The 21,385-nt window shown below is 40.0% G+C and overlaps 1 protein-coding gene and 1 long non-coding RNA gene across 5 annotated transcripts in view; one reads left to right on the forward strand and one right to left on the reverse strand.

Moving 5' to 3' along the window:
* The window catches only part of LOC133540196 (uncharacterized), a 36,601-nt gene extending 23,378 nt beyond the window's left edge, over nt 1-13,223 (forward strand). The window contains exon 4 of the long non-coding RNA XR_009803575.1: nt 12,586-13,223. This is a non-coding gene — a long non-coding RNA (uncharacterized LOC133540196). The remainder of the gene's footprint in view (nt 1-12,585) is intronic.
* The window catches only part of cspg5b (chondroitin sulfate proteoglycan 5b), a 50,155-nt gene that overhangs the window by 12,941 nt on the left and 15,829 nt on the right, over nt 1-21,385 (reverse strand). The window contains exons 3-6 of one of the 4 annotated variants that reach the window (XM_061882769.1): nt 20,174-20,362; nt 18,165-18,243; nt 16,025-16,087; nt 3,089-3,253 (exon numbers count right to left, since the gene is read on the reverse strand). In XM_061882769.1, coding sequence (XP_061738753.1) covers nt 3,089-3,253; nt 16,025-16,087; nt 18,165-18,243; nt 20,174-20,362 — 496 coding nt within the window. Of the gene's footprint in view, nt 1-3,088; nt 3,254-16,024; nt 16,088-18,080; nt 18,244-20,173; nt 20,363-21,385 lie in introns of all 4 variants that reach the window. The other 3 variants (XM_061882767.1, XM_061882771.1, XM_061882768.1) reach the window with 3 other exon arrangements.

Genomic DNA, 21,385 nt, shown 5'->3' on the forward strand with positions numbered 1-21,385 from the left:
TGACTGCCATCATATTGCAGTCTACACGTATCTCTTATGTGTGACTGCCATCATATTGCAGTCTACACGTATCTCTTATGTGTGACTGCCATCATATTGCAGTCTACACATATCTCTTATGTGTGACTGCCATCGTATTGCAGTCTACACGTATTTCTTATGTGTGACTGCCATCGTATTGCAGTCTACACGTATCTCTTATGTGTGACTGCCATCGTATTGCAGTCTACACGTATTTCTTATGTGTGACTGCCATCGTATTGCAGTCTACACGTATTTCTTATGTGTGACTGCCATCGTATTGCAGTCTACACGTATCTCTTATGTGTGACAGCCATCGTATTGCAGTCTACACGTATCTCTTATGTGTGACTGCCATCGTATTGCAGTCTACACATATCTCTTATGTGTGACTGCAATCATATTGCAGTCTACACGTATCTCTTATGTGTGACTGCCATTGTATTGCAGTCTACACGTATCTCTTATGTGTGACAGCCATCGTATTGCAGTCTACACGTATCTTTTATGTGTGACTGCAATCATATTGCAGTCTACAAGTATCTCTTATGTGTGACTGCCATCATATTGCAGTCTACAAGTATATATTATGTATGACTGCCATCATATTGCAGTCTACAAGTATATCTTATGTATGACTGCCATCATATTGCAGTCTACACGTATCTCTTATGTGTGACTGCAATCGTATTGCAGTCTACACGTATCTCTTATGTGTGACTGCCATCGTATTGCAGTCTACAAGTATATCTTATGTGTGACTGCCATCATATTGCAGTCTACACGTATCTCTTATGTGTGACTGCAATCATATTGCAGTCTACACGTATCTCTTATATGTGACTGCCATCGTATTGCAGTCTACACGTATCTCTTATGTGTGACTGCCATCGTATTGCAGTCTACACGTATCTCTTATGTGTGACTGCCATCATATTGCAGTCTACACATATCTCTTATGTGTGACTGCCATCGTATTGCAGTCTACACGTATTTCTTATGTGTGACTGCAATCGTATTGCAGTCTACACGTATCTCTTATGTGTGACTGCCATCATATTGCAGTCTACACGTATCTCTTATGTGTGACTGCCATCATATTGCAGTCTACACGTATCTCTTATGTGTGACTGCCATCATATTGCAGTCTACACATATCTCTTATGTGTGACTGCCATCGTATTGCAGTCTACACGTATTTCTTATGTGTGACTGCCATCGTATTGCAGTCTACACGTATTTCTTATGTGTGACTGCAATCATATTGCAGTCTACACGTATCTCTTATGTGTGACTGCCATTGTATTGCAGTCTACACGTATCTCTTATGTGTGACAGCCATCGTATTGCAGTCTACACGTATCTTTTATGTGTGACTGCAATCATATTGCAGTCTACAAGTATCTCTTATGTGTGACTGCCATCATATTGCAGTCTACAAGTATATATTATGTATGACTGCCATCATATTGCAGTCTACAAGTATATCTTATGTATGACTGCCATCATATTGCAGTCTACACGTATCTCTTACGTGTGACTGCCATCGTATTGCAGTCTACAAGTATATCTTATGTATGACTGCCATTGTATTGCAGTCTACAAGTATATCTTATGTATGACTGCCATCATATTGCAGTCTACACGTATCTCTTATGTGTGACTGCAATCGTATTGCAGTCTACACGTATCTCTTATGTGTGACTGCCATCGTATTGCAGTCTACAAGTATATCTTATGTATGACTGCCATCGTATTGCAGTCTACAAGTATATATTATGTATGACTGCCATCGTATTGCAGTCTACACGTATCTCTTATGTGTGACTGCCATCGTATTGCAGTCTACAAGTATATCTTATGTATGACTGCCATCGTATTGCAGTCTACAAGTATATATTATGTATGACTGCCATCATATTGTAGTCTACACGTATATATTATGTATGACTGCCATCATATTGTAGTCTACACGTATCTCTTATGTGTGACTGCCATCTACTGGTCACACTTATCATTTCATCAGCTTTGAGGTCGGTAAGCACTAGAGAAAAGTGCTATATAAATATAATTAACTTCACTAAAAATAAGGTACTTTATTATTTGTCGGACCATTTGATCCAACTATTAGGTAAAACCGAGGTGCAGGTACCACTGTATGGCATGTACATCCTCCTCTAATGCCGTTGTAATGCGCAAGGGTGGCTGTCCATGGTGCTGAATGGACATTTTCCCTGTGTGTGTGTGTGTGTGTGCGTGTGTGTGTGTGTGTGTGTGTGTGTAAGTGCGTGTGCGAGCAGCCTACTGTAGCACAAAAGCGGGGTCAGTGGAGCGTTCAGTTATTATTAGCGAGGGAGCAGCTGGGCGGCCGTTAGCTTCGTGAGCAGCAGACATGCGGACACAAAAAAAAGAGACACACCAGAGGGGGGAAGTAGAGCTCACAGGCGCGAGTTGAAGAAAATGAAAAAAGATTTATTCCCACCACTGTTAACGAGAATCCTCCATTAAGAGCCCAAAAAGTAGAAAAGAACCTCAAGTACATAAAAGTATTAGAAATGAGACAGAGAAGCAAGACACAGTGTGTGTAGTACAGTATAGAGACTCCAATATCCAAGCAAACACGTCTACACACTTATCATTAGCAATGCCCAACATGGAAAAAGTTGCGAGTACACTTCCACTTTAATTCCACATCTTTTTTTTTTCTTCATTATTTTCAGACACTTTGATAACACCGATGCATGCGGGCGGAGAGCGAGACAGTAAGGGGGGGCAGGCAGAGAGGGGGACAGAACGGGAGACAATGGCGGGCGTTCTTTGGCCGTGAAAGACCAAGGCAGGGCGTCGGAAGCGAGGAAAAGTCCGTGGTGAGTCGGCGGGAGGGAGGAAAGAAAGCAGGCGGCGCCACTATTGTAAACATCATTGTAAACATGTGCTATCCTTCAATGCTGTGCTTACTTTAACATCAGGCCTGACTGGACACACCTGTGTGTGTGTGTGTGTGTGTGTGTGCTCTTCTGGGGGCTCCACCGGGACTTTATACCAAGTTGTTGTGGAGCATGTTTACCTCCGTGTTGTCGTCTGTGCTGTTGGGGGCCTGGCTATGGTCGTGGACCACGGAGGTCGGCCGGTTGTTCTCGTGTTTGGGCGAATGACAGTTGAGGATGTTCATGGCGCCCTCTTCCTTGGGCGGGGGCGACTTGGCCTGGTCCTCCTGCTTCTTGGGGTCGTCCTGTCGGGAAGGCGACTTGGTTTTTAGAAATGTAGCACACTTGGACACACAGCTCAAAACAGAGAGAGCACTCCAAGTACATCGAGGGCAACAGGGCCTCCTGACTGCTAATGTGAGTGTGCACACTGATCAGAGCTTCTCCAATAATTGGATTTCACATCAATCTTTCTTTTATTAAAAATGTCTCTACCCTGGAGGGGGCTGGCCAGTACACAATGGAGCTGATAGTATTTTGATTGGGGGGGAGGGGGCGTGAAAAATGTATGTCCCCTATAGGGTGCATGACAAAATAATGGAGCTCAATAGTATTTCGATTGAAGGGGGCGTGAGAAATGTATGTCGTCTAGAGGGTGCATGACAAAATAATGTAGCTCAATAGTATTTTGATTGAAGGGGGTGTGAGAAATGTATGTCCCCTAGAGGGTGCATGACAAAATAATGTAGCTCAATAGTATTTTGATTGAAGGGGGCGTGAGAAATGTATGTCCCCTAGAGGGTGCATGACAAAATAATGTAGCTCAATAGTATTTTGATTGAAGGGGGCGTGAGAAATGTATGTCCCCTAGAGGGTGCATGACAAAATAATGTAGCTCAATAGTATTTTGATTGAAGGGGGCGTGAGAAATGTATGTCCCCTAGAGGGTGCATGACAAAATAATGTAGCTCAATAGTATTTCGATTTAAGGGGGGCATGAAAAATGTATGTCGTCTAAAGGGTGCATGACAAAATAATGTAGCTCAATAGTATTTTGATTGAAGGGGGCGTGAGAAATTTATGTCCCCTAGAGGGTGCATGACAAAATAATGTAGCTCAATAGTATTTTGATTGAAGGGGGCGTGAGAAATGTATGTCGTCTAGAGGGTGCATGACAAAATAATGTAGCTCAATAGTATTTTGATTGAAGGGGGGCGTGAGAAATGTATGTCGTCTAAAAGGGGCATGACAACTTAATAGAGCTCAATAGTATTTTTTTTAGGGGGGGCGTGAGAAATGGCTGTCCTCTGGAGGTAGCATGACAAAATAATGGAGCTCAATAGTATTTCGACTTAAGGGGGCATGAGAAATGTCTGTCTAGAGGGTGCATGACAAAATAATGGAGCTCAATAGTATTTTGATTGAAGGGGGCGAGAGAAATGTATGTCGTCTAAAAGGGGCATGACAACTTAATAGAGCTCAATAGTATTTTTTTTAGGGGGGGGCGTGAGAAATTTCTGTCCTCTGGAGGTAGCATGACAAAATAATGGAGCTCAATAGTATTTCGATTTAAGGGGGGGCGTGAGAAATGTATGTCGTCTAGAGGGTGCATGACAAAATAGTGGAGCTTAATAGTATTTTGATTGAAGGGGGCGTGAGAAATGTAATGAGGGGTGCATGACAAAATAATGTAGGTCAATAGTATTTCGATGTGGATGGGGGGCGTGAGAAATGTATGTCGTCTAAAAGGGGCATGACAACTTAATAGAGCTCAATAGTATTTTTTTTAGGGGGGGGCGTGAGAAATGGCTGTCTGGAGGTAGCATGACAAAATAATGGAGCTCAATAGTATTTCGACTTAAGGGGGCGTGAGAAATGTCTGTCTAGAGGGTGCATGACAAAATAATGGAGCTCAATAGTATTTTGATTGAAGGGGGCGTGAGAAATGTATGTCGTCTAAAAGGGGCATGACAACTTAATAGAGCTCAATAGTATTTTTTTTAGGGGGGGGCGTGAGAAATTTCTGTCCTCTGGAGGTAGCATGACAAAATAATGGAGCTCAATAGTATTTCGATTTAAGGGGGGCGTGAGAAATGTATGTCGTCTAGAGGGTGCATGACAAAATAGTGGAGCTTAATAGTATTTTGATTGAAGGGGGCGTGAGAAATGTAATGAGGGGTGCATGACAAAATAATGTAGGTCAATAGTATTTCGATGTGGATGGGGGGCGTGAGAAATGTATGTCGTCTAAAAGGGGCATGACAACTTAATAGAGCTCAATAGTATTTTTTTTAGGGGGGGGGGTGAGAAATGGCTGTCCTCTGGAGTGGGCATGACAGTAAATATTTGAAATCAATAATGGGGGGGGGGCATGAAAATTGTCTGTCCCCTATGGGCATTACAAATAATTGAGAAGCACTGGCATGCATACATCTGGAAGTGGATGTACATTGTGTTGTTTTCATCCATGATGTTTAATATGGATGTACATTGTGTTGTTTTCATCAATGATGTTTAATATGGATGTACATTGTGTTGTTTTCATCAATGATGTTTAATATGGATGTACATTGTGTTGTTTTCATCAATGATGTTTAATAGTCTGCTTGTCCTTTGTAGTCAACTTGGTCCATAAGCACACAAATGTGTACTTCCTAGTGGTTAGAGTGTCCTCCCTGAGATGGTTAGGTCGTGAGTTCAAACCCCAGCCGAGTCATACCAAAGACTATAAAAATGGGAGCCATTACGTCCCTGCTTGGCACTCAGCATCAAGGCTTGGAATTGGGGGTTAAATCACCAAAAATGATTCCCGGGCGTGGCACCGCTGCTGCCCACTGCTCCCCTCACCTCCCAGGGGGTGATCAAGGGTGATGGGTCAAATGCAGAGAATAATTTTGCCACACCAAGAGTGTGTGTGACAATAATTGCTACTTTAACTTTTCATGTTTAGTGACATGCTCATTATTATTTTTACACTTTTTTTCTTCCAAATTCCATTGTATGTTATACTCTTCTGACACCACCAGATGGCAGTATAAGTGTCCACATAAGTGGCCGTAAGACCCCAGTTCAGTTGTGTTCACAATTTTGGAAATAAGAGCTAAAAGGTGATGTCCACGCATGTGGCCTCTAAGCCTTTAGAGGGTCATGATTCTCTGGTGAGAGTATTTGACGAGCGCTGTTTTTGTCCTACTAATTTTGGTGGTCCTTGAACTCACCGTAGTTTGTTTACATGTATCTTCAAGAGAAAGACATATTTTATGCCACTCATTATTTGTCTCATTTTGTCCATCAATCTCTTCATGATGTGCGTGAATGAACTTTGTTGATGTCCTCGACTCGTGTGGAGTGCACGCCGATCGATGCTAACATGCTATTTAGGCTAGTTTTACATACGTATTGCATCATAATGCCTCACTTGTAGGTACTGTAGGGCTGGGCGATACAGCCTTTTTTTTTGATTACTCAATATTTTTAGGCCATGTCACGATACACCATATATATCTCCATAGTTTGCCTTAGCCCTGAATGAACACTTGATGCATATAATGACAGCAGTATGATGATTCTATGTGTCTACATTCAAACATTCTTCTTCATACTGCATTCATATATGCTACTTTTAAACTTTCATGCAGAGAGGGAAATCACAACTAAAAGTGTATTTATGAAACAGTTATTGGCACAGTGGCACAAACATTCATGTCATTTCTAAAACAGAAAGTGCAAGATTGTCAGAGACATTTTAAAACAAGCTATTAGTGCACTTTTGTGCATGATGTCACTAAGATGACATATCAAAACAACACTAAATTAAAGTGCACTTTTTGTACAGAACGCCACTACAATAGTTTAAAACAAATAAAGTGCACTTTTGTGCATGATGTCACTAAGATGACATATCAAAACAACACTAAATTAAAGTGCACTTTTTGTACAGAATGCCACTAAAATAGTTTTAAACAAATAAAGTTCACTTTTGTGCATGATGTCACTAAGATGACATATCAAAACAACACTAAATTAAAGTGCACTTTTTGTACAGAATGCCACTAAAATAGTTTTAAACAAATAAAGTGCACTTTTGTGCATGATGTCACTAAGATGACATATCAAAACAACACTAAATTAAAGTGCACTTTTTGTACAGAATGCCACTACAATAGTTTAAAACAAATAAAGTGCACTTTTGTGCATGATGTCACTAAGATGACATATCAAAACAACACTAAATTAAAGTGCACTTTTTGTACAGAACACCACTACAATAGTTTAAAACAAATAAAGTGCACTTTTGTGCATGATGTCACTAAGATGACATATCAAAACAACACTAAATTAAAGTGCACTTTTTGTACAGAACGCCACTACAATAGTTTAAAACAAATAAAGTGCACTTTTGTGCATGATGTCACTAAGATGACATATCAAAACAACACTAAATTAAAGTGCACTTTTTCTACAGAATGCCACTACAATAGTTTAAAACAAATAAAGTGCACTTTTGTGCATGATGTCACTAAGATGACATATCAAAACAACACTAAATTAAAGTGCACTTTTTGTACAGAACGCCACTACAATAGTTTAAAACAAATAAAGTGCACTTTTGTGCATGATGTCACACAAGATATTTCAATAAGTGTCAAATAAAAATGAGCTGCATAATAGGAAATCAAATAGTGTATGTCCTTCACTATGTGGTAGGTTCCTGCGGACGTTATCTTCTTATGTTGTTGACTATTTTTTTCATACGGTGTTGATCTGGAAATGTTTGCCTCTACATTTTGTTGAAATGATGCTACATATTAGCAGTAATGCTACTTTTTGTAGCAACGCTTTTGTCCCACACTTGACAAATGACGGTCCCACTTGAAGCCAAACCACCGCCAGACGATGGACCCCCTGCTGTTTTTCTTGGGAATTATTCTTCCTTCATTTGTTGGCAGAGTCGCACCTTTTTTCTCTCGTATTACCACTCGCACGGCTCCGCTAGCATCACAGCTAACGTTACCCATGTAGCTACCTCTCTGCTCCGTGAGGGCGTATACGTATGTGACGTATGCAAGAAGGTGCGCTTGTTTTACGTCTTTTGAGAAGGAGAGACAAGAAGGAGTGGGAAGAGCCTGTAGTGTAATGCCCGCAGCTAAAAGCAACTGCGTGAGAACGTATACTCCAATATCACCATATAGTCATTTTCTATATCGCACAGAGACATACAACACTAATATATATATATATATATATATATATATATGTCTTGATTGGATTATCCGGAGAATAGTGCTCGATACCGTGGTAGAGCGCAATATGTAGGTGTGGGAAAAAATCACAAGACTACTTCATCTCTACAGAACTGTTTCATGAGGGGTTCCCTCAATCATCAGGAGATTTTAATGGAAGCATTCACATACAATGGTTTATATAGAGCACAGAGTGGGTGGGTACAAGCAGGCGTAGGTTGTGGTGATTGGCTCATGTGTTACCTAGGAGGTGTTTCCGTCTATGGCGGCATGTTGAAATGATTTCACTGCGCTTGTTGAGGGATGATAGATCTGGATGATATATAATAAACAGTTGCTTCGGTAGGATTAACCGAAGCAGCGTTCAGAACAAGATGGAATAATCACAACGCCTCCTTTAGAAACCAGACTTTGCAGAATTCTACAGAACTCAGCAAACACATTTGGAACCTCAAAGACAATAATGTTGAATATTCAATAACATGGCAAATTCTTGCATCCAGCACACCTTACAACAGTGGTAATAAAAGATGCAACCTATGCTTAAAAGAGAAACTGTTTATTATATATCATCCAGATCTATCATCCCTCAACAAGCGCAGTGAAATCATTTCAACATGCCGCCATAGACGGAAACACCTCCTAGGTAACACATGAGCCAATCACCACACCCTACGCCTGCCTGTACCCACCCACTCTGTGCTCTATATAAACCATTGTATGTGAATGCTTCCATTAAAATCTCCTGATGATTGAGGGAACCCCTCATGAAACAGATCTGTAGAGATGAAGTAGTCTTGTGATTTTTTCCCCACACCTACATATATATATATATATATATATATATATATATATATATATATATATATATATACATATATATATATATACACAAAAGAAAAAAATCAAATCAGCCATCTGACATTTTAACTCGCGCAGAGCGGTCCATGTGCCTGCGGGGGCTTTTTAGCCTCTGCACCTGACATTTAGAGCTAGTCTATAACTGCACTAAAACGCCAGCAGAACATCCCGTCAGCTCAGCCAAACGTGGCAAATTGCATCAAGAGTCCACGCTGCATGAACCGCCACGTCGTTACAAGGTCTCTCCAAACCTAACCTGCCCTCCTGCGTGCCGCGTAAGGCGGGGCTGGTGTGACCGCCGTCGGGTGGAAACTAGAGGCCGCGCGCGTCTGCGTGTGTCAGCTCGTTGAGGTCACCCATTGATCGGCGTGTCACCGACAGCTGAAGGTCACATGCACAGCCGGCGTTAAGTGGGCCACCATCGATTGGTCATTACGGGGCCAGAGATGGACACAAACGTCCCCTTTCTCGCTGTCGTGTCCATAAGTTTTAATGACATATCTGCTGCTTCGTTTGCATTATTAAACACAAAATGTTGAAAATAAATGACCACTAAGGTGCGGTCAGCAATTAAACACAGTCAAGAGAGAAACGTAATGATTGTATCTCGCCTGGATGCATTACATTTATAGTTATGAAGTGTTTCATAACCAAAATATTGAAAATAAATGACCACTGAGGTGCGGTCAGCAATTAAACACAGTCAAGAGAGAAACCTAATGATTGTTTCCCACCTGGATGCAATACATTTATAGTTATGAAGTGTTTTATAACCAAAATATTGCAAATAAATGACCACTAAGGTGCGGTCAGCAATTAAACACAGTCAAGAGAGAAACCTAATGATTGTTTCCCACCTGGATGCAATACATTTATAGTTATGAAGTGTTTTATAACCAAAATATTGAAAATAGATGACCACTAAGGTGCGGTCAGCAATTAAACACAGTCAAGAGAGAAACCTAATGATTGTTTCCCACCTGGATGCAATACATTTATAGTTATGAAGTGTTTTATAACCAAAATATTGAAAATAAATGACCACTAAGGTGCGGTCAGCAATTAATCACAGTCAAGAGAGAAACCTAATGATTGTTTCCTACCTGGATGCAATACATTTATAGTTATGAAGTGTTTTATAACCAAAATATTGAAAATAAATGACCACTAAGGTGCGGTCAGCAATTAAACACAGTCAAGAGAGAAACCTAATGATTGTTTCCTACCTGGATGCATTACATTTATAGTTATGAAGTGTTTTATAACCAAAATATTGAAAATAGATGACCACTAAGGTGCGGTCAGCAATTAAACACAGTCAAGAGAGAAACCTAATGATTGTTTCCCACCTGGATGCATTACATTTATAGTTATGAAGTGTTTTATAACCAAAATATTGAAAATAGATGACCACTAAGGTGCGGTCACCAATTAAACACAGTCAAGAGAGAAACCTAATGATTGTTTCCCACCTGGATGCATTACATTTATAGTTATGAAGTGTTTTATAACCAAAATATTGCAAATAAATGACCACTAAGGTGCGGTCAGCAATTAAACACAAGAGAGAAACCTAATGATTGTTTCCCACCTGAATGCATTACATTTATAGTTATGAAGTGTTTCATAACCAAAATCGTCACATTTAATTTGGAAACATTGTCTTGATTACAATTTGTTTTTTTTACAAATGTCAAACTCAAGGCCCAGGGGTCAAATCTAGCCTGCCACAACATTTAATTTGGCCCTCAAAAACCTGGAAATAATATGCGTCATTAAAGTACTTCATATTTTCCTACTAAATGTATTAGTTTTTTCCATTTTGACAGAAAAAACACATGTACTCAATTTTTCAACATAAATATTACATCAATCCACCCATCCATTTTCTACCGCTTGTCTCTTTCTTATAATGTAACACATGTATGATCATACATTCAAACAATGTGTTTGTTAAACTACAAATAAATGCTTTTTTATCTGTTTGACTTAAGATTTCATCAAATTGTCAAATAATGGAGCTCAATAGTATTTCGATTGAGGGACAGGGGCGTGAAAAATGTCTGTCCTCTCCAGGGGGCATGACAAAATAATGGAGCTTAATAGTATTTTGATTGGGGGGGGGCGTGAAAAATGTCTGTCCTCTCGAGGGGGCATGACAAAATAATGGAGCTTAATAGTATTTTGATTGGGAGGGGCGTGAAAAATGTATGTCCTCTCGAGGGGGCATGACAAAATAATGGAGCTTAATAGAATTTTGATTGAGGGGGCGTGAAAAATGTCGCTCCTCCAGAGGTGTCATGACAAAATAATGGAATTCAATAGTATTTCGATTGAGAGGAGGCATGAAAAATGTCTGTCCCCTAAAGGGTGCATGACAAAATAATGAAGCTCAATTGTATTTTGATAGAGGGGGGGCGTGAGAAATGTATGTCCTCTAGAGGGTGCATGACAAAATAATGAAGCTCAATTGTATTTTGATAGAAGGGGGGCGTGGAAAATGTATGTCCTCTAGAGGGGGCATGACAAAATAATGGAGCTTAATAGTATTTTGATTGGGGGGGGGGGGGGCGTGATAAATGTCTGTCCTCTAGAGGGGACATGACAAAATAATGAAGCTTAATAGTATTTTGATGGGGGGGGGGGCGTGATAAATGTCTGTCCTCTAGAGGAGGCATGACAAAATAATGGAGGTTAATAGTATTTTGATTGGGGGGGGGCATGATAAATGTCTGTCCTCTAGAGGGGACATGACAAAATAATGGAGGTTAATAGTATTTTGATTGGGGGGGGGGGGGGGGGGGTGAAAAATGTCTGTCCTCTAGAGGAGGCATGACAAAATAATGGATCTTAATAGTATTTTGATTGAGGTATCCATGAAGTAAGATGACGTATTATGTTGAAGGGGGCAGGAAAATATAAGATTTTTCTTCATCCTGCTCCTTCTCAGGCATTAGTGTGTGAATGTAAAAGTGTATAATTGAGGTATAATTGTCTATTGATCAAAGATGCACATCAATGAAGGAGATAAATAAAATAAAAAAAGCATAAATCTGTCACAAGGTTAGTTTTTTAATTGTTCTCTGAGCAATTCCAGTTGATCAAGCCTTATTCGTAATTGTATTTAATTTATTTCATCTTATTTTTTTATTTGATCAAGCCTTTTCCAGAAGTCCACACTACAAAATAATACAAGTATGCACATTATAGGCTCAAAGTTTGTACACACCTTGTCATTCAATGCCTTTTCTTTATTGTCATGACTATTTACATTGTAGATTGTCACATCAAAACTATGAATGAACACATGAAAACATAGTTTTGTTCTACTCGTGCAATGACAATAAAGTCCTATCCAATGTGGAGTTTTATGTACTTAACAAAAAAAAAAAGATGAAATAACTGAAAACATGTTTTCTATTCTAGTTTCTTCAAAATAGCCACCCATTGCTCTGATTACTGCTTTGCACACTCTTGGCATTCTCTCCATGGGCTTCAAGAGGTAGTCACCTAAAATGTTTTTTACTTCACAGGTGTGCCTTATCAGGGTTGTGTTACGCCGGGTTGCAGTTTGCTGCAAGGTTCGTTCCCTCCGGGATGCAGACGGACGACTCCGGACGAAAACCGTGAGGTAGGAGCTGATTTGTTGATCATAAATCGTAGCCAAACACGGAAACAAGCTTAAGGGAAAACATGCCTATCGGTAACCACTTTGCTCAAGAAGCAAAAACTCGGGAGTCAAGAACTACAAACCTAACTTGTCGCATGAAGCAAACAAAGAAGCCAGGCTGACGTACCGGCAAGGGCAGGCTTAAATAATGCCTCTGATTAGTGTTCGAGGGACAGCTGAGCGTCCAGAACACCAATCAGTAAGTAACCAATTTAAACAAACTCAAGGGTGCACAACAACGGGAACAAAGGGGAGTCCAAAACCAGCAGAAAAGAACAAAAACATGATCCGGGCCACAGATCATGACTGGTTGATTAGTGGAATTTCTTGCTGTACCAACGGGGTCGGAACCATCAGTTGTGTTGTGACTGAGAAGGTGTGTCCAAATGTTTGGCCTGTACTGTATGTCATTTTATGCCATGAGGTTCATGTTTTTCTGACCTACCATTAATCTCTGAGTAATTTCACTTTATTATGTCACGATCTCACATAACACTTATTATAAATGTCATGCGTTTTCTTCCTGTTGTCCTCCTTTTTCCTTGAGTCTTACTGAGCTTTTATCTTTTTTTAAAATTACAAACGCACCCGCGTCATGGCCAATTTTATGCAAATTATACGACAAAGTGATTGAGGCCCCCCTCGACCCCTGCAACCCACCACTACAAGTAGATATTAGTCCTGTGGGGAACACTGCACTTATTTAAGAAGTTGGCAAAGCGATGCATGCGCCACATACAAGCCACGGCGGGGACGTGTGTGCAACACAACAGCAGGACAGCTGCAGAAGCATAAAAAGGTACACGGCGGAGCAGGGACCTTGCTGAGAGATTGGTTGCGGGGGAGCCTTGCAGCAGGTGATTAATCATTCTACCTACACACTCCCAATGCCAAAGCAGGGTATTGTTGTGGAGCTCTGTGGTCAAGTCAATGCTGTAGTTGAAGGGGTCTAAGCCTTACTTGCCAACCTTAAGACCTCCGAATTCTGAATTCGGGAGATTGTGTGTGTGTGTGTGTGTGTGGGGGGGGGGGGGGGTGGTATATTTAAGGCGAGAATTCACTGAAATATATATATATAATAGGGCTGGGCAACGATTAAAAATTTTAATCGAAGTTAATCGCACTATTCCTCAGATTAATCGCGATTAACTGCATTGTATACGCAAAGCCCAATAATGAATTCAAAAGTAGTGTGTAGTGCACCTTTATTGGAATATTCTCCCACATGAACAAAAGCGCCAAAACATTTGTTGTGCAAACACAATTTAAATCAGTCCTTGTTAAACAGTAGCAGTTAAATAGCATATTTGATGAAAATCAACTCCAAAAAATGTAAATACAAACATTTAAGCTTATTGCCACTGCCAGGGTATTTAAGTTATCCTGTTTGTTATGGAAAATAAATATAATCTACATACAAATCTCTGAGCCACAATCATAACATCTGAACAGGCAATTTCTGAGGTAACAGCAGAAACATTTTTTTGATCAGGGATCTTTAAAAAACCTATATTATAGGTAGTGGGCTGTTTTAGGGAATTTTGGATCAAATTATCCATAGTAGCAATATTAATAATGTTGTGTTTATTCTGCGTAGTGCACTTAAAATAATTATGACCATATCTAGGAATTGATATGATGGAAATTTTCCGATTGTTTGCTTGGTGCTTTGATAAACTGAAGGCATCATATACATGGTACTATATTGTGATGTTATGAGCCAGGGAAAAAAAGAACTACCCTACCCAGCATGCAACAGGAGTGAGGAGCATGTATAGGTTGTGTCGCCATGACGGCATCTTGTATGTTGTGATATGCACGCTCTGAAAGCAAACGTTAAGAACTCAGCCAACACTCCTGGTCTGCATTATTCATAAATAGACAGACAACACATATACTCCGCTGCTTCACAGGCCGCTGGATGTAGCCGGCAAAGTATTCCCATGCTAGCTAGCCGCTCTAGCAAGCACGCCTCATTCAGTCCAAAACGGCCCGATCTATCCACATCCAGAATTGTCTGGCGGTCGTAAGTGATCCCGGAGTGACCACGCTGTAAGCCAGCCAGGAAATTTGCAGAATTGTCCGGTATTTTTGCCAAATGTTCCATCTTTACCAAGAGCCCCTCCACGCCGGGCGACGCCATCTTGTTAAGAAAAGGCGTTAACAAAATAAAAGCATGTAAACAACATACGCAAATGTGCGATAAAATAATTGTCGGCGTTAATAGATTGGTGAGTTAACTCGTAATTAACGCATTAATTTGCCCACCCCTAATATATATATATATATATATATATATATATATATATATATATATATATATATATATATATATATATATATATATATATATACGGTGTTTCTCACAGGTCAGGCATCTATTTGTGAAGGTGTGGTCGAGGGGGGTGGGGGGGGGGGTTAGGCACATCAATGAAGGAGATAATTATAATATTTACATATTTATATAATATGTAACTACAAGCTCCATTCACAGACAGAGTCCCGGTCGAGCGAGTCAAAAGACGGAAAAAAAATGTTTTATTTTTATTTTTTTAATTTGTGGCGGCCGTAATTCTTTCGTGGCGGGCCGCCACAAATAAATGAATGTGTGGGAAACCCTGATATATATATATATATATATATATATATATATATATACATATATATATATATATATACACACATATATATATATATACACATATATATATATATATATATATATATATGTGTATATATATGTATGTATATATATATATATATATATATATATATATATATATATATATGTGTATATATATATATATGTGTATATATATATATATATATATATATGTATATATATATATACTTGCTGTAGTTTGAAGCAGTGCATGATGGGAATCCGGATGTTGTGTGTCAGTGTATTAATGTGCCGGCTGGAATAAACCCACGCTGAGAAATATCTCCGTGCCTGCCTACTTTATGGGTTATAGATACAACTATGGATAAGGGAGACATATATAATAGTCTCCTTCTTGTTGTGTGTGCAGTTGTGCACTGAGCTTCAAAAGCCGTAGATGTTATAACACGACTGGGCCGGCACTCTGTTTATATGGCGGGAAAGTGGACGTGACGACAGGCTGTCCTCACTCAGGTCCGGCTGGAAATCGGGAGAAATTCGGAAGAATGATTGTTCCGGGAGATTTTCGGGAGAGGCACTGAAAATTCGGGAGGGTTGACAAGTACGGTCTAAGCAAAGCCAGGGTGGGAGTGGAAGGTAATGTAACTTACAACCAGGTTGGGTGCTCTACTTTGCTTACCTGGAAGTGGTTGTACGAGTTTCTGGGTTTAAATTCCCAGGTAAGGGTGGTGGACGACGGTCTCTGAGAGCATCAGTGAGTGCAAAAAGCAATAAAGACACATGTACACAAAATCCAAAACCGGCGAAGTTGGCACGTTGTGTAATTCGTAAATTTAAAAAAAAGAATGCAATGATTTGCAAAAAAAACCCCTCCAAAGGCTTAGTGGCCTCATGCGTGGACAGCACCTTTTAGCTCTTATTTCCAAAATGGTGTACATTACTGAATTGGGGTCTTTTGGCCACTTATGTGGACACTTATACTGCCATCTGGGGGTGGCAGAAGAGTATAACATACAATGGAATTTGAAAAAAAGAAGTGTAAAAATAGGATTTAGCATAAAACATGAGGTACTTTACTTATGGGCTAAGTACATCATATCAAAAGATGATTCTTAGTTTTTATTCTAATTAGGGTCCAGTAAGCCCAAATAGAGGTTAACTTAGAATTTAATGGCAGCATTGCAAAAAAGTTGTCACAGGGGCATTTTTACCGGTGTGTTACATGGCCTTTCCTTTTAACAACACTCAGTTGACCTTTGGGAACTGAGGAGACACATTTTGAAGCTTTTCAGGTGGAATTCTTTCGAATTCTTGTTTTATGTAGAGCTTCAGTCTTTCAACAGTCCGGGTCTCTGCTGTGTTTTTTTAGGCTTCATAATGCACCACACATTTTCAATGGGAGACAGGTCTGGACTACAGGCAGGCCAATCTAGTACCTGCACTCTTTTACTATGAGGCCATGCTGTTGTAACATGTAGCTTGGCATTGTCTTGCTGAAATAAGCAGGGGCGTCCATGATAACGTTGCTTGGATGACATCATATGTTGCTCCAAAACCTGTATGCACCTTTCAGCATTAATGGTGCCTTCAAAGATGTGTAAGTTTCCCATACCTTGGGCACTAATGCACCCCCATACCATCACACATGCTGGCTTTTACACTTTGCGCCTAGAACAATCTGGATAATTATTTTCCTCTCTCTTCCGGAGGACACAACGTCCACAGTTTCCAAAAACCGTTTGAAATGTGGACTCGTCAGATCACAGAACAATTTTCCACTTTGCTTTAGTCCATCTTAGATAAGCTTGGCGGCGGCGTTTCTGGGTGTTGTTGACAAATGGCTTTCGCTTTGCATAGTAGAGTTTTAACTTGTACTTACAGATGTAGCGACAAACTGTAGTTACTGACAGGTTTTTTTTGAAGTGTTCCTAAGCCCATGAGGTGATATCCTTTACACACTGATGTCAGTTTTTGATGCAGTACCGCCTGAGGGATCGAAGGTCCGTAATATCGTCGCTCATGTGCAGTGATTTCTCCAGATTCTCTGAACCTTTTGATGATATTACGGACCGTGGATGGTGAAATCCCTAAATTCCTTGCAATAGCCGGTTGAGAAATGTTGTTCTAAAACTGTTTGACAATTTGCTCACGCATTTGTTGACAAAATGGTGACCCTCGCCCCATCCTTGTTTTGTGGATGACTGAGATTTTAATGGAAGCAGCTTTTATAGCCAATCATGGCACCCACCTGTTCCCAATTAGCCTGCACACCTGTGGGATGTTCCAAATAAGTGTTTGATGAGCATTCCTCGACTTTCTCAGTCTTTTTTGCCACTTGTGCCAGCTTTTTTGAAACCTGTTGCAGGCATCAAATTCCAATTGACCAAATATTTATAAAAGATAAAAAAGTTTACCAGTTTGAACGTCAAATATCTTGTCTCTGTAGTCTATTTAATTGAATATAGGCTAAAAATGATTTGCAAATCATTGTATTCTGTTTTTATTTACCATTTACACAACATGCCAACTTCCCTGGTTCTGTGCTTTGTATTAATACACACTTATGTTTGCATACAAACAGTTGTCAGTGAGCTTCTTTTTTTTTTGTGCATGCATGACTATAAGCTTTGCAAGCGAGGACATGAAACCAGGTGAACCAGTAGGTGAAGAGACGGAGGTCAGAAAGACATTGACAAGTGGAAAGGAGAGTGGTAGACCAGGAGAAGTGGGCATACCTGACAGATAATGTTGTCATAGTACGCCAGGTTGTGAGGGTGAGCTTGGGGGGCGGGCGGAGGTGAGTCGCACAGTTTCCTTACGTTTGGCTGCGAGCCGTCAGCGGTGGTTGAAACAGAAAGGCCGTCCGTCTGTGGCTCGCTGCTCTGCGGGCGGTACTTACTGAGTGAGAGAGGACATATTGACATAATGATTATAATTAATACATGTATTTTTCTACTTGACAGTGGAGGGTAAGGACTTAAATGGACATTTTCTTAGACCACGTGTGTCACACTCAAGGCCTCTCCACATATTTTGATGTGGCCTGCGAAAAGCCTGAAAATAATATGCGTTTTAAAAAAAACTTAATCTTTTCTTACTAAATATATATTTCTTCTTTCCCTTTTGACATTAAAAATCATGCAATTGCAAATCTTTTATTTTTTTATATTTATAGTATAACTTTTGTAGACTTACAGTAGACTTAGACAAACTTTAATGATCTACAATGGAAATTGTTCCACACAGTAGCTCACTTACAAATGATGGAAAGGACAATGCAGGTATAAAATAGACTAAAAGCAATATAAAATATAACATATATTTTATATATCTATATACACAAACACACACACATACATATATATATATATATATATATATATATATATATATATATATAATATACATATATACATATATGTATACATATATATATATATATAAATATAATATATACATATATTATATATATATAAATATAATATATACATATATATATATGTATGTATGTATGTATATACACTGTGTATATATATCTATGTGTGTATATATACATGTATGTATGTATATATATTTGTATATGAATGTGTGTGTATATATATACATGTATGTATGTATATATACATGTATGTATATGTATGTGTATATGTTTGTATATGTATGTCCGTATGTATATATGTGTATATATGTATGTATGTATATACATCTGTGTGTATATATACATGTATGTATATATGTGTATATTTATTTATATATATATATATATATATATATATATATATATATATATGTATGTATGTATGTATGTATGTATGTGTGTGTGTGTATATTCGGGGGGAAACACTGATATATATATATATACATATACATATATATATATATATAGAGAGAGAGAGAGAGAGAGAATATTTAGTTAGAGATGGCACTCCGCCTTTTTTCGGACGAGAACCATGGACTCGGACTTGGAGGTGCTGATTCCCATTCCAGTTGCTTCACATTCGGCTGCGAACCGATCCAGTGAGAGCTGAAGATCCCGGCCAGATGAAGCCATCAGGACCACATCATCTGCAAGAAGCAGAGACCTAATCCTGCAGCCACCAAACCGGAACCCCTCAACGCCTTGAAATTCTGTCCATAAAAGTTATGAACAGAATGGGTGACAAAGGACAGCCTTGGCGGAGTCCAACCCTCACTGGAAATGTGTCCGACTTACTGCCAGCAATGTGGACCAAGCTCTGACACTGATCATACAGGAAGCAGACCGCCACAATAAGACAGTCCGATACCCCATACTCTCTGAGCACTCCCCACAGGACTTCCCGAGGGACACGGTCCAATGCCTTCTCCAAGTCCACAAAGCACATGTAGACTGGTTGGGCAAACTCCCATGCACCCTCAAGAACCCTGCCCAGAGTATAGAGCTGGTCCACAGTTCCACCACCAGGACGAGAACCACACTGTTCCTCCTGAATCCGAGGTTGGACTATCCGGCGTAGTCTCCTCTCCAGTACACCTGAATAGACTTTACCGGGAAGGCTGAGGAGTGTGATCCCACGATAGTTGGAACACACCTTTTTAAAAGAGAGGAACCACCACCCCGGTCTGTCAATCCAGAGGTACCACCTTTGATGTCCTTGTGATGTTACAGAGTCTTGTCAACCAAGACAAATTGTTCTTAGGGTAATTTTTCTGTTTTAAATGTTATTTTTTAGTCTGTCTTCTGCCTCTATTTGTTTGGTGTACAGCCTGTTGTTCTTCAACTGCGCTTGTTTTTAAAGGGCTTTATAAATAAAGTATGGTAAGGCATGGTAAGCGCAGTTTGACACACCTGCGCTTGCGAAGCCGCTTGTTCTCGTTCTTGAGGCGGTGCAGCCTCTTGGCAAAGAACACCACGATCATGAGGAGGAGGAGGAGCGCCACGGAGGCCACGCCCACCACCGCACTCATCACCTGGAACTCCGTGACGGCCCAGTCACAGCGCGTGCCCTTGTTCCAGATGTAGTCCTGCACGTTGCACCTGAAGGCACAGACGAAGCACACCGGTCAGTTTTTGCCTGGTCGTGTTCTGAGGTCTTTGTCCGACTCCCTGCAGCCGAGCACTTAACCAGCTCAAGGGATCAGTGTGTGTGTGTGTGTGTGTGTGTGTGTGTGTGTGTGTCACACATGTGATTAAGAGCGGCGTTACTCAGTAGAAACAATTACAGTAGATGACCAACTGTAGTCCCCTGATGGCGCTATCCACACATCCTGTACGATATTCCTTCCTGTTATTTTTTTTCTGCCGACTGTGCGCTCGCCATGCCCAAGTCCTTTTATCTCCTGCCTCCAAAAACCCCATGATCCTGACCGTGACCCCCGCTGTGATCTTCATGACACATTAAGCCGGCCTTCTGTCAGCGCCGCTGCGTGCGCGTCCTGAGGTGTCCTCAATCCTTTCTTTTGTTTTGCCCAGGGGGACATGTTGGACACCCTCAAGCCCCTCCCCCTCGTCTGCAAAACTGAAAATGAAAATTGGGAAAGAGTAAACTGTAAGCCCCCCCCTTACCACTCCCCCCCGCACGCGCCGATACCCCAATTTGACCTAATGCCACACTGTAAAAAAAGCCAGTGCATTTTACAGTGGAAAACTGGCAACCAGAATTGAAATGTAAAAAAAATAATTGGTACACTTTTTAAAAAAAATGTAGAATAATGCATTGTAAAAACAAACATAGATTTTACCGTAAAAATAACAGCAGTACCGTTTTTCTATATACAGTAATGCAGTGTAACTGTAGATTTTAAGGTAAAACAACTGGCAACTCAGTCGCCAGGGATATTTTCAAGTATATTTTCAAGTATTTCATATATATATATATATATATATATATATATATAATCCGTTCATGAATGAGTATAGCCACCGTGTTCAGTGGAGAAGTCTGATCTACAAAATTTGCAGGCAGCATACCTTCCCCTTTGAGCTGTCCTGGATGAAATTAAATTATTTTTTTCCAGTCATATTGGAACTTGCAAGCGTACTTTTCCTTTTAACTCGTCG

The sequence above is a fragment of the Nerophis ophidion genome, linkage group LG21 (assembly GCF_033978795.1).
Source record: "Nerophis ophidion isolate RoL-2023_Sa linkage group LG21, RoL_Noph_v1.0, whole genome shotgun sequence".
Classification (NCBI taxonomy): Eukaryota; Metazoa; Chordata; class Actinopteri; order Syngnathiformes; family Syngnathidae; genus Nerophis; species Nerophis ophidion.